Consider the following 13,288-nt stretch of genomic DNA (forward strand, 5'->3'; position numbering starts at 1 on the left):
AGGAGAAGGCCTGGTTTGACTCCCTGCCCTACCATTTCATAAGATAGCTGACCTTTACTGGCCCCATTACTCATGTATAAAACAAATATAATACTGTATAGAATGTTAAGAAGGGAGACATGGAAAAATAAATGTAAAGCATTTAATAAATTTCAACAAATGAGAGCTTCACACTCTGGGTCTGCTCTTGACCACAAAGGTTGCCTTTTCTGGGTAGAAAAGAGTAACAGAAAACTTCATAGTCTCAAAAATTTGGAAAGCCCTCAATTAGCTCAAACCTGTGTTCTAGAACTGCATCCCAGACACACTTCTTGGGACTTGATAATACCTCCTCTTTTGCTAGGAGGATGAGAGGGAATTATAAAAAGGAGGTGAAGAGCAGCAGTTCTCACACTTCAGAGTGTATGAAAATCATCAGGGCAGCTGGTAAAAGATGCAAGTTCCAAATTGCCATCCCCAGAGACTGATGCAGGAGATCTGGGCTGGGCCCAGAACCTGCCCTGTTACCTTAAGGGATTCCAGTGGACATCATTGTAGGCCATGCTTTAAGAAACACTCAAAATTAGAATCCTTCAGAGAAGATGACATATATAATAATATAATAACTATATACAGTTATACATATAATTATATATAGTTATATATATATAACTTAATATAACTTAATAATTATATATAGTTATATATAATAACTATATATAGCTCATATATATAAATGTTTCTAGGATCCAATTGTGTTTTTTCTTGTGCCTGCATTTAAAAAAATTTTTTTTCAATTTTTGCTTATTTTTGAGAGACAGAGAGAGACAGAGCATGAACAGGGGAGGGGCAGAGAGAGAGGGAGACACAGAATCTGAAGCAAGCTCCAGGCTCTGAGCCATCAGCACAGAGCCTGATGTGGGACTCGAACTCATGAACGGTGAGATCATGACCTGAGCCAAAGTCAGACACTTAACGGACTGAGCCACCCAGGTGCCCCTCTTGTGCCTGAATTTTAATTTCTGAAACTGTGTTGTAGGAATACGTCAATCATGAGAACTTCGTTGAGGAATTTGCGTTTTGCCTTTTTATGGTTGCTCTCTCAAGTCTGAGAAAATCCACTCTCAGCTTGTCTTAAAAAGCAAGCTGAAAGCTTTTAAAAATAAAACAAAATAAAACAAGACCCCTCCATTTCTGGCAGTTTATACTTCATTCCTTTCGAAGTGTGACTCTCCCTTAGAATATTACTCTACAATGTTCCCAGCTCATCTCATCGGGTGGGTCTCCAGAGTGGTAAGAGGGGTCGGTACTTATGGATGCCATCACCACTGAGAGCCCAGGACCCCAGAAAGCTCTCTTGGCTCCCCATGCTGCAGGGAGAATTAAAGGCATGTGGTTCAAACTTCTCTGTCCAAAATTCCAAAGGAAGTCAATTTTAGACTCATTCCTTGGTTTGCTTTTAGAATCAGAAGAGGGAGTAAGGTGATAAAGATCCCTTATTCTGGACAGCTGAACACCAGCACAGCTAGGGACTAGTACCTGTGTTTGCAGAGGTGTTAAAGGGCCCCGGGCACCCAGGATCGTGCAATCCTCTGGTCACTAGAAAAAAGACAGGGTTATGCATCTCTTTTTGAAGTACCTTGGCTTCTGGAATAGGCAAATGTACCTTTAGGGCATGACCATCAATACTGGGAAAACAGCTTGTAGCAGGATAAAGGGGGACCTAGGCAAAACTTTCCATTAGGGACTGGAACCAAACTCAGGTCATTGGCTTCAGAACGACCAGAAAGTCTTTCCTTCTGTAAGTGCTAGCGTTCAGAAACCAGAGGAGAACTCTGGCTGGTCATCCTCACTGACCTGAGACCTGTCCTGCATGGTTGCTCACAACCTCTGTACATGTGTTCATGCACTCAAAGCTGACCGGGTGCCTTCAAGGGGCTAGGCACTGTGCTGAGGCCAAGTCTCCAGCCGTGAGCCTTGAGCCATGAGCCCTCCCACCCTCACTGAGCTCTCAGCCTGAGATAAGCAAAAAGGTGTTAGAAAAACCAACACTGACAACATTTGGTCACTGTAGCAGTGGTTCCCAGCCTGGCTGCACATTGAACCACCTGGGGAATTTTTAAAAATTACCAATGCCTGGCTCCCACTCCCAGTGGGCCTTAGTGTTTTTAAAAGCTTCCCAGATCATTTCAATATCCAGCTGGGTTGAGAATCACTGACCTAGAACATAGGAGTTTGATTCCCAGGTTGAGAATCACTGACCTAGAACATAGGAGTTTGATTTACAGTCTCAGTTTCTGTAGATGAAGCATAATAATAGTATCCCAAATGCCACTAAGGCTTCAAAGCGTTTTCATTTGATCACCCATAAGACCAGGGTGCTGTGGACCCCATCCTCCCTGCCATTCTTTTAACAAAGACAGCTCATAACCCCAGAGACCCCCTGGAGGAAAAAAAAAACTCAGCAGGAAGTGGGTCCCCAAAACGACCCCCTACCAGCATTCTTCTTGCTCCTGCTCCTCTCTGTGGGGAAAGACGAGACCAAGACAGGAAGCATGGAGTGCAAGCAAAGAAAACAAACACCCTGTCTGGTGCCCTTGAAATGTGCTTCTTCATTTGGAAAATGGATAGAGTGGCTAAACGTTAAAAAATAATAATAACTAATAAGGAAACCCAAAAGAGATTGCAGGCATGAACACCAGAGTTTTGCTTTTACTGCTCCTGTACCTATCCTCTCAGTGTTTTCAGAAAAACAACCCTGAGGCAGCAGAGAAAGGCTCAAGGAAGACCCTCAGACCCTCTGAGACGGCCATCAGGGAAGCAGGGGCTGCTCCGAGGCCAAGGGTGGGGGCCCCTCCGGGACTAGGCTGTTGTTGCAGCTGGTTGGCGGGCAGCCACGCTTAGCTGCAGCACAGGGGAATGCTGCACCTTCTGTTCTCCTGGGCTGTTTCTCATAACGCGTGTCCGCCAGTGTGCAAATAAGGTTTTATTAAATGCCAAGTTAGTGCTCATTAACAAAGAGAGAGGGGCACTGTCAGCAAGCCGGTGTGACAATCCCCGCCCCCGTGGTGTAAGGTGCAGGGGCGTGCATTGGTGGGTGGGCGTGCAACCTCCAGACCCGGAGGTTCAGCTGAGGGAATCCGGGAGGAGGGTTTGGCCGTTAGCACCAACTGGGGCCAGCTGTGTTTTCCCTCGGCCCCTTGGAGATCAGAAGCCAGTGTTCTCATCCTCAAACAATCCCAACACGGTATCCGCGGCCTGACTCCCACCCCGCCCGTCCCTATACGTACAGTCACGCACACCAAGCGCACGTGCCTGCCGGGGCGTGCGCACAGGCAGGCACGCGCACGCGTGCCGCACGCCCAGGGACCTGGGTGGACTGTCAAAGGTGGCGGGATTTTTCTCTGAGGAGATTTAGGCCCTCCTGGTTTCAGCTGGGCGGAGATAGCTTGAAAGAGCTTGCCTTCACCTGCGGTCTTCTCGGGCTTGATGCCCCTAGCTGGAAAACCAGCAGCTCAGGCCTGGGCCCACGGTATCTGTATCAAGTAGCGTGCGCGCCAACGCTACCTGAAACGTTGCACACCTCGTAAAAATGGTATGTCAGTTTCGGGTGAGGGGTTGGGACGTTTCCCATCAGATTTGGCCCAAGGCTTGCATGCCCCTCCTCCTCCTTCTCCTCCCTCTAAGGTCCTTCCTGTTTTCTCTCCGACTCTGCTGCACAGCTTTGAAATCTTGCTGAGAAGCAAATCTGTCCCTTCTGCTCTGAATGTTTATTTGTGGAAGTTCGGCAGGGGAACGGAGGCTGTGCCAAGACCTGCCACACTGCTGGGAAATCTGAATTTCCCTCCCTTCCCCCTTCTCAATGGATGTTGATGGAGGAAATTTGGCCTCACGGGCATTTTGGCCCCCGGTTTTCCCCTTTGCAATCGCTTTCAGTGTGGCACAGTTCAGTTTTCCTTACTTGCCCTCAGCCACTATTCTGTCACAGTTTTTACTTTTCTGACTTCATTTCACCTATATCTCTTTCACTGTGGGGTGGCTGAACACTGATTGGAACGCGGAAGGACCCGGTCTTGGGGGGCTGACCGTATGCGCCTTTCAATGTCCTGCTTTGTTCTTGGCTCTGCTCCCTAACTTGCTGAATCGTGGGGAATAAATGTGGGTGGACTGCCCCATGTGAGGTGGCCATGGTTTCTGTTCTCTGGGATCTTTCATTGCAGTTTGTTAAATTCAACTTAGCGCATTTCAATTTTCAGATAATGGTGCTGTGTCACAATTCTCTGGAAAAGCCCCAGTCTCCAGGAATTTATAATGAGGTTCCGTTAATGACTTAACCTCATGATTTCCTCTCCCTCCCGATTCTGAATCTTTGGACTGACAACTTTCTCCCACTTCTGTGTGAGTTTTGGGAGGGAGGGAGGGAAAGGAGTGATATCCAGTGCCAGCAGCATGGGCGAGTGGCAGCAGCTGTTGGATGAAAATAAAATGATGTCAGAAATTAGGGTTTTTGCTTTTTTGAAAATTATAAAGCTCACAGCAAGTATATTTGGTTTATAGCATTAGTATTTGTTCTGCCTGCATCTGTAAAACCATGTATCTATTACAATCAAAATCTCCACTGGGTGAATGGATTTCGGTAAAGAAATAAAGAGGAAATAGGAAAGAGAAACATTAATGTACATTAAATGTGCATCTGGCCAACGGGCTTGATTGTTACTGGTCTACTTAGATTTCTTGTGGGCCCCAGGCATACAGGAGGCCAGAGTGTGTTTTCATGATACATGAGATGTTATTTTCATCAATTTAAAAGGAAAGAAATACTGAGAGGTCAAAATGAAAATCAGACACAAGAGGACCCCTGCGAAAGTTGCTCTTCTGATAACAGGTCCTGGGTCCTGGCCTTTGCTTAGCAGATACAGATTGAGCACCAATGTATTAGGGATCAGGTTCTCTCCAGGGTAAACTGGTTTTGAGAAGGATTTTGGCCTCTGATAGTTCTTAACCTTTTTATGAATTAGGACTACCTTTGAGAATCTGATAACAGCTCTAAACCTTTTCCCTAAAGAAATAGAAGTTCACGTAGACACACAGGGTAGGAGTTCATGGAGTCTGTGAAGCCAGGCCCTAGGTTAAGAACTTTTGCATTAAAATTTCTTTCTTACCTATTGTTAGTATATGTCCTTCCCTCAAGTGTCTCATAGTCACAGATTCTTCCTTAACTCTCCTTATGAAGTAATCAGCTTCTCCCCTGAGCATGGGACGCAGTAGTGAGAGGACCAGAGGCTGGGCAGCCTGCTGGAGCACACACAGATCAGGACACTGGGTCTTGGCTCTGGGTTGGCCCCTAACTTGCTGTCATTTAAGTGACAGTTTGCTTACTTGCTACACTTGCTCCCCATTTGTAGAATTAAGATAATAAGACCTATGCTAGTTGTCTAATGTGATAGTGAAATTCACATTAGAGAAGAGATGGAAAAGCACTTTGAAACAAAGCATTTTTGCTCTTACCAAAGCAAGAATGCAGCCACTTTGCAGAGGCCCCGTTGCTCCCTTGTCATTGCTATAGTCCCAGAAATGTTCTGCTCAAACACTTAGGTAGGACATTCTCCTTTCTCAGACCCCTCAGACTAGCAAGAGTCTGTCTCACGCATTGACCTTTCAACTGCCCTTAGATTCCAAACTCAGTTTTGCTTTCATCAGCCACAAATATCGGGACTGAAGTCACAGCAGAGGAAAAAAGGCCTAGTTTCTTTGGAGCCAAGCAAAGTCCCATCACTTGTCTGTTCACATACTCCAGAGCCCACCCTCTCATTCAGATGCTCTGTCCCTTCCAGTCTTGGGAGACAGCATGTCTCTGTGACCTCTCCTGGTAGAGACAGTTTGGCATTTCCCCCAACCCTGAGTGATTTAGTCTGAATTCTCCACTCATGACGCATTTCCTGGTACTCAGGGTGTCCCCTCCTGGTTGCCCCCTCACCACTGAAGCCTGCTTCCTCTCTTTTCATCTGATGCTTAACAACTGTCAGGTTGCAACAAACATACTTCAAATCCACATTCTCCCAGTTGCCCAGCAACAACTTCCCTCCTGGATAAATCTGGATTTCCTGTAGCAGCAGCCCAGGACTGAACACAGCAAGCCTGTACTGTCTATCCACAGCTTCGTCCGCTTTTCACCTCTGTCTGGGTGCTTTCAAAACAGCAGTTCATCCTTCACTCCAGAACCTTCCACCAGCTCCCAAAGGCCATGTCATCCCTGTAAATACACTTTTAACCTGAGGCTACCTATTTACCCTTGTGTTAGATAGATCCTCAGCTTAGAAATAATACTGTTTTCCAGATGGTCTTTTTTGAATCGGAGAAAGTAAAACAAACAAAAATCTCAACTCACAAAAACATTCTTTTGTGTGTCAGCAGAGTGGTATCTGTTTGATTAATCTATTGGGTCTAAAGCATCAGCAAATATTGCTCAAACAAGATTTTTTTTTTTTAGTAGCTAATCTGCTTTATTCTTCCTTAGCAAAAAATAATATGTAGTCCCAAAGGACAGACATATTTCTTATCCCTTGAGAACCCAAACAGAAACCTAGTATAGAGTCTTTTTGGCTGCCAGCTAGGTCCTTCTATCCATTTCTTGAATACAGATCAAGGCCCAGGGATCCCCTCCCCCCACTCCCAGACCAACCACACATGATGGGAAATGATAGGGACATACCCTTTCCATAGCCCCGTTTATATATCCAGTCTTTCTAAGGAGGCCTAATCAGACCTTGAACTTGGGTTGACAGTGTTGAGCCCGGTTGTGACATGGAAGGGTTACTTGTTATTTGGGAAATTAAGAGAATGTGTTGGCATAGGCAGCAGTGGGGTGCGTGTGTGATTGAGAGACAGAGAGGGAGGATACTTGCCATTTTGGTCTCTGACCTTTCTTCCAGAAATGTTTTTACATTTCCATTCAAATAAACTTATAGTCTCTTCCGGTTCTTTTGGCAGGAACAATCCATGTGAATTTGAATAGATAATGGGGGAGGAAACCAAAGGAAGAGGAGATCCCTGGGAAAGTTATTTTATAATTTATGGCAACATCAGTCAGACAGTTGGTGACTAGATATGCATGGAGAGTTCTCTAGAGGGGGCAGGCACTGTTCTGAGATGTAAATGGTAAAAGATGTGAATACGAGACCCCCATCATTTACCATCTCCACTGGAAAGAGCTAGGACAAGAATTGCAGATATGGTATAAGCACATTACTGGAACTTAGTAAATATATGAATAATGAATATTACTATTAGCAAGATCGAAAAAGAGAATATTAACTAGATATAAAAATGCATCTCAAGCTGTTGTTCCTCCTGTCTCCTCTCCCCCAAATTCCTGGTCTTGTTCTTATCTGGCTGTGTCTCTAGTCACTCTCTCTTCACATTCCTCCCTCCACCTGGAATTCCTGGCCCTCCCTTTCCATCCACAAACACTGTCCTCACCCTCAGGATCATCACCTTGTCTTCTTTCGAACAGTAACCTTTCCCGTCCCCAGGTGGAACTGACCACTCCTTTCCTGTAAGTCACCATTATATCTGTAGAGACATACCTCATGGAACCTAAAACCTCAATATACTCTGTCTTTTCCCCACTAGATTATAGTTAATTTACTCATTAATTACTATAAAATATTTATTGAGCATCTGTTGTGCACCATGCCCTGAAGATACAAAATTAAAGCCTATCTTTATGCTTACTATGCTTTATGTTTACAGTATAGTGGAGAAACAGACACATTACAAATAATAGTAAACCAATATAAAAATGATAAATGAATGCCCTGAGAATTCTACTAGCAGCTAGGAGGAGCACCTAATTCATGGGGAAGGAAGGCTGAAAGAGCATGGTAGTGAGGGAAGGAAGACTTTCTGGAGAAGTCAAGGTGGTTTCAGATGAGTTGACAGTGGCCACTAGGAGTGGTGGTGAGAATGGGGTGGAATGGGATGGATTGGCCATTTTATTTATTAGGCTCTGAAGTGATAGGTGTAGCTTTGCAGAGGCCTACAAGAATGTTTGAGACTTGAAAATAAAAAAAAATTATGGCTCTGAAATACAAAGAAAAAGCTTTAAAACTGAAATTAATAAGCATTACATTGAATGTTTAAGGAAGATAATATTATTCAAGTTTAGTTAAATTCAGTATTCATAAAATTTAAAATTCAAAAGCTTGTTTGTAGTCCAACTTTACAAACATTCCTAAGTATTTGCAATGATTGCTAAGAAATCATATTGGATCATTCATTAAGTGAGCTACCCAAAGCTAAATAATTTCAAAAGCAAAATTAAGGGCCTTCAAAAGTGTATATGTAGAAATCTATCTATATTGATATGTAGACATGACAGAGACACAGGTGCTTTTCACCTGTGTGTTGGTTGAATTTGATGCGGGATGGAGTTTTAAGAGCAGACTATGCCTAGAACCTATGGAGGTAAAAGAGAGGGGATGGAGAAAAGATGTCCACTTATGTAAAACACAGCCTCCAATCATCCTCAGCCCACAGTCAAATGAGGAAAATAGACAACAAACTCACAAAGAAGGGGAAGTAATTAAAAGCAGTTGGAGCTGGTGACTTACTGATGTCCAATCTCTTCGGACACAAGAATGTGACAGTTCTTTATTTTCCACGCTCTGGGTTCCTAGCCCCTTTTGGGTTCCTTCTCATGACCTGGTTGCTTTATTTCTCTGCACTTAGGACTCTAGTCCTTGACTCCAGCTTCCTCCCATACCAGTTTTTCATATGTCCCTTGGCTACCCTCTTTGCAATCTGAGAGCTTATCCTGCCCCACACTCAGACTGAGTACCAGTTCCTAGGTCTCTAGGCTGAGGATTTTGACAATGGAATGGGAATGGGTATGGATCAGTGATGACTTTTAGGCTTTTAGCTAAAAGGGCAGGGCAGAAGTTGGTGCCACCAGCTGAAGAAGTGTGCACAGGAGCAGAAGCTGGTCTGGGGATGGTGATGTGATTAGTTTAGGATGAGTTGGATCTGGGCAAAGGTCCAGCAGATGGTTGGGGGTAGAGGTTGGGAGTAGAAGTCATCAACAAAAAGGTGGCAGATTAAATGATGAGGGGAATGAAACTATCCAGAGAGAGTATGCAAAGTGAGAGGAGTGAGGCCACAGAGGCCCTCAGGAACCTCAGCACTGAAGAGAAGGTGGAGGCAGAAGAGCTCATGGAAAAAATCAGAGAAAAATCAGAGCAAACCAGAGAAGAGCAGTGTCACAGACATTGAGGAATGAAAAGGACATGATTAAAAGTGTTGAGAGAAGCAGAGAGGTCTGAAAACACAAGAATCAAAAGTATCTATTAGACGTAAAAACTAGGAAGAAACTGGGGATTTAGCTAGAATGTTATAGCATCTTGGTTGGATGGTGAGGATGGAAGACAGGAGTATTGGTGATGAATTGATGTCACTGAACATGGACTACTTTTCCAAGAAATTTGGGAATAGAGAGTGGAGGAAGGCAGTTAGACTGTAGCTACCAGGGAATAAGGCATCAGAGGAAGTTCTCTCACATGTGAGGATCTTGAGCACATATATGTGAGAATAGTGAAAGGAAAGCTGAAGATACATCAGTGAGATTCTTGAAGGTAAACTTAATTAAAGGGAGAACTTTGTTTTGATCATTGCAATACCCGCCCCCCCCCCCCCAGCACCTGGCACATAGCAGACACTATTCCTATTTGTCAAATGTGTAGTTATGTCACTTAGAAACTGTAACAGAATGCTGAAAAAAACGGTGGGTTTCATATTCTTTCCAAAGCAGGGTCCTGCAGTAGGTCATTCAGGAGTGATGTGGAGGCTCCACAAATTTTCCCAAGAACACAGGCTCCTCTTCCATCTGCCACTCATCCCTAGCATGTGCTTGTCATCTGGTGATCTTGAGATGTCTGCTCTACCTCAGCACATCAGTGTTCTAGGCAGTGTTCCAGTGTTCATCCTTCAAATGGCGTTCCCCAGAAGCCCCACTTCATGACTTTTCCTGATACCATATTGGTCCAGTTTTGTCACATGATCACCCCATATACAAGGGAGGCTGGGCAATGTAGTTTTTTTAAGCTAGGCATTATCACCATTAGCAAAATCAGATAGACCTACATATTAGGAAATGTAGAAAGAAGTCCAGCTCTATGGAAGAGAAGCAAGAGAGAAGGCTAGAGGGGGAGCCATGTACCAGTTCATGAGAGGCCATGTGTGTATAGCACTGATATTGACTCTTTCTCCTGGAGTCAGTAGGGAGCTATATAAGATCTTTGAGCAGGAGAGGTGACATGGTTGGATTGGCCTGTTAAGTAAGTCAGGTTACAGTTTGGGGAATGCATTGGAAGGAAGGAATCTAGAAGTTAGGGCCCATCAGGAAGGCTATTCTGATGAAGTGTTCTGGGAGAGAGGCATGGAGAGCATGGGCAAAGGCAGTCCTAGTGAGGAAGAGAAAAAGGATAGGAGGGAGTATTTATTTAGTATTCATTTATTCAGCTATTTACTTATTTTTGCTTGTAAATAGCCTCTATTTTTAAAACTTTCTATTACAGAAATAAGTATAAAAGTTGACTAATATAATGAACTCCCATTTATCTGTCACACAGCTTCAGCTATTTTCAACATTTGGCTGTTATTATAATCTGTTCCTCACTTTTTTTTCCCCGATATCTTTTTTTTTTTTTATTCTGAGAGAGAGAGAGAGAGAGAGAGAGAGAGAGAGAGAAAGAAGGCGCAGAAGGGGCAGAGAGAGAGAGAGAGAGAAAATCCCAAGCAGGTTCCACACCGACAGCACAGAGCCCCATGCAGGGCTTGAACCCATGAACCATGAGATGATGACCTGAGCCAAAATCAAGAGTTGGACACTCAACCACCTGAACCACCCAGGAGCCCCTCCCTGAAATCTTTTAAAGCAAATCACAGGCAACATATCATTTCACCCTTAGATACTTCCCTATGTATCTCTAACAGATGAAAACTTACTTGTTTTAACAAAACCACAATTCTGTGATCATACCCAACAAAACAATAATTCCTTAATATTATCTAATACCCAATCATGTTCACTTTCCCTCTGATTGTTGCAGTTGGTTTATTAGGTTCAGAATCAAAATAAGGTGCACACATGACATTTTATTGCTGTATCTCTTAGAGATCTCCTTTCATCTCTAATAGATCTTATTGGATGTACTTAGGAGGTGAATCAACAGGAGTTGGTGATAACTTGCCACTGGCATACATTTTTACCTGCTGGTTTCCTCCCTGCCTACTGTTCTCAGCCCCACCCTCCCATGGAATGAAAACAGGAATTAAAGTGCTTTGCCCAGCGTATGCTGAAACTATTTTCAAGGAGTTTGAAAAGAAGTCCTGGCAAGACCAATAGCTAGGCTCAGTGTGAAGGTTAAGGAGAGAAGGTGCTTCTCAGTGGTGTAGTTTCAGTGGTGGCTTTGCTGCTACTTCCTCTGGGAAATTGTTCTCCTGTCTGCTTTGTAGCTCTCAGAACAAAACCTTTCATTTTCCAACTAGAAAATGAGCTAGAAATGCTGATGTTCCATGAGTGTGCCTATATTTATTCTCCAGTATCCAGGTCAGAGAGAATGCGAGGGCCCCTGCACCTACAGCAGGGAGAAGGGAGGGCAGGACCACTGCTTGAAATGGGAGGCTAGACTGCTCATACCCTAATTCCACCTGCTTCTCAGCTATGCCGTGGCTGGATCAGCCCACCCATCATTTAGGAGAACCACCTTGGCACATAAAAAGCTGAGGTTTGTGGCTTGTGGTCCACAGATATTTGAGTCAGATATTACACACTGATTTTGTTAAAAATGCAAAGCCCCTTGGGGCGCCTGGGTGGCGCAGTCGGTTAAGCGTCCGACTTCAGCCAGGTCACGATCTCGCGGTCCGTGAGTTCGAGCCCCGCGTCGGGCTCTGGGCTGATGGCTCGGAGCCTGGAGCCTGTTTCTGATTCTGTGTCTCCCTCTCTCTCTGCCCCTCCCCCGTTCATGCTCTGTCTCTCTCTGTCCCAAAAATAAATAAACGTTGAAAAAAAAAATTAAAAAAAATAAATAAATAAAAAAAGAAAAAAAAAAGAAAAAAAAAAAAAAACGAAAAAAAAAAATGCAAAGCCCCTGCAGATGTACTCAAGATGCACTTTGAAGACCACCATCTTAAAACTTAGAATTCATTTTAAAAGACACAGGCTCAGTGGTTCAATCAGTTCTGAAACTATAAAGAATGAAGCCATTCACTCAGGACTAGAACTTGGTTTCAGGAAAATGAATTTTTCAAATTGGGCTCAGGTTTGGAGCCAGCAAACTTGTGGGCTTCCACATTCCCCATATAGACGGAAAGCGGTGAATAGTTTTGTGTTGTCACATGGGCCTGGGATCACCAGAACACTGCCGTCAACTAGATAATCTGCAAGGAAACTTTTCAAAGCTACAGCAGCAGCTTTAAAAGCAGGATGACATAACTAGCCAAATCTTCCATATAAGAAAATAGTGTTGAACAGAGGAAGAGTCACAGCCTACTTGAAAGGCCACAAAGGGAGCAGAGACGTGAACAGTGCAGAAGCCTGAGAGTATCTGCAGAGCCCAAGGTACACAGATGGGCACCTCTGCGCACAGCCTTCCCTTACAGTCCAGCAGCTATGCTGTTTTCCTTCCTCCAGGAGGCCTGTTTGATGTTGCTAAACCAGCAATCAGAATCGCTTTGGCATATTTAATGTCACGGTGAAACTATTTGTGATTGGCTAGCTCAGCGGCATCACTCGGAATTGATTTTTCTGAATTAGATAAAACAAGTTTGCTTTTGAAAGTAATTTAGCAGAAGAGGTCCTGTGATGAAAAAAAGGGAGGAAATGTTTTTCAAGCATACAGGAGATTGGATACCACCCATGTGTATACGTATAACCTATACATATCTATGTATATACACATACTATAAACTTTTTATATATTTTTTCCTATCAATCATAGCTTCCCACACTCCTGGACAGCAGTTCTCCAGGTATCAATCTGAGATCCTGGGGAAGAATATTATCTGTTATGTCATCAAGAATTCAAGAGGTAAGTAGCCTGATGATACTAATGATAATTTTATTATATCTTTCCACCATTTTACCACACTTACTATATCAAACAACTTAATTTTACCTTAGATCTGTTCAAGGAGAAGTACTGTTTGAACTTTCCATCTAGTAACTTCAAAGCACCTGTTCATATCCTAATTATCTGTGCTCCTAGGTTGGAGGCAAAAAGAAGGAAACCATGGTTCTGATTTCACACCTAGG

General features: G+C 43.7%; 1 protein-coding gene across 1 annotated transcript in view; it reads left to right on the top strand.

Annotated features, from left to right (window-relative positions):
- The window catches only part of ABCA4 (ATP binding cassette subfamily A member 4), a 164,309-nt gene that overhangs the window by 23,475 nt on the left and 127,546 nt on the right, over positions 1-13,288 (top strand). The window contains exon 7 of the mRNA XM_047082315.1: positions 12,975-13,064. Coding sequence (XP_046938271.1) covers positions 12,975-13,064 — 90 coding nt within the window. The remainder of the gene's footprint in view (positions 1-12,974; positions 13,065-13,288) is intronic.

This window comes from Lynx rufus, unplaced genomic scaffold (assembly GCF_022079265.1).
Source record: "Lynx rufus isolate CCGP_SWC_20201006 ecotype Redwood Valley unplaced genomic scaffold, mLynRuf1.p SCAF_2, whole genome shotgun sequence".
NCBI lineage: Eukaryota > Metazoa > Chordata > Mammalia > Carnivora > Felidae > Lynx > Lynx rufus.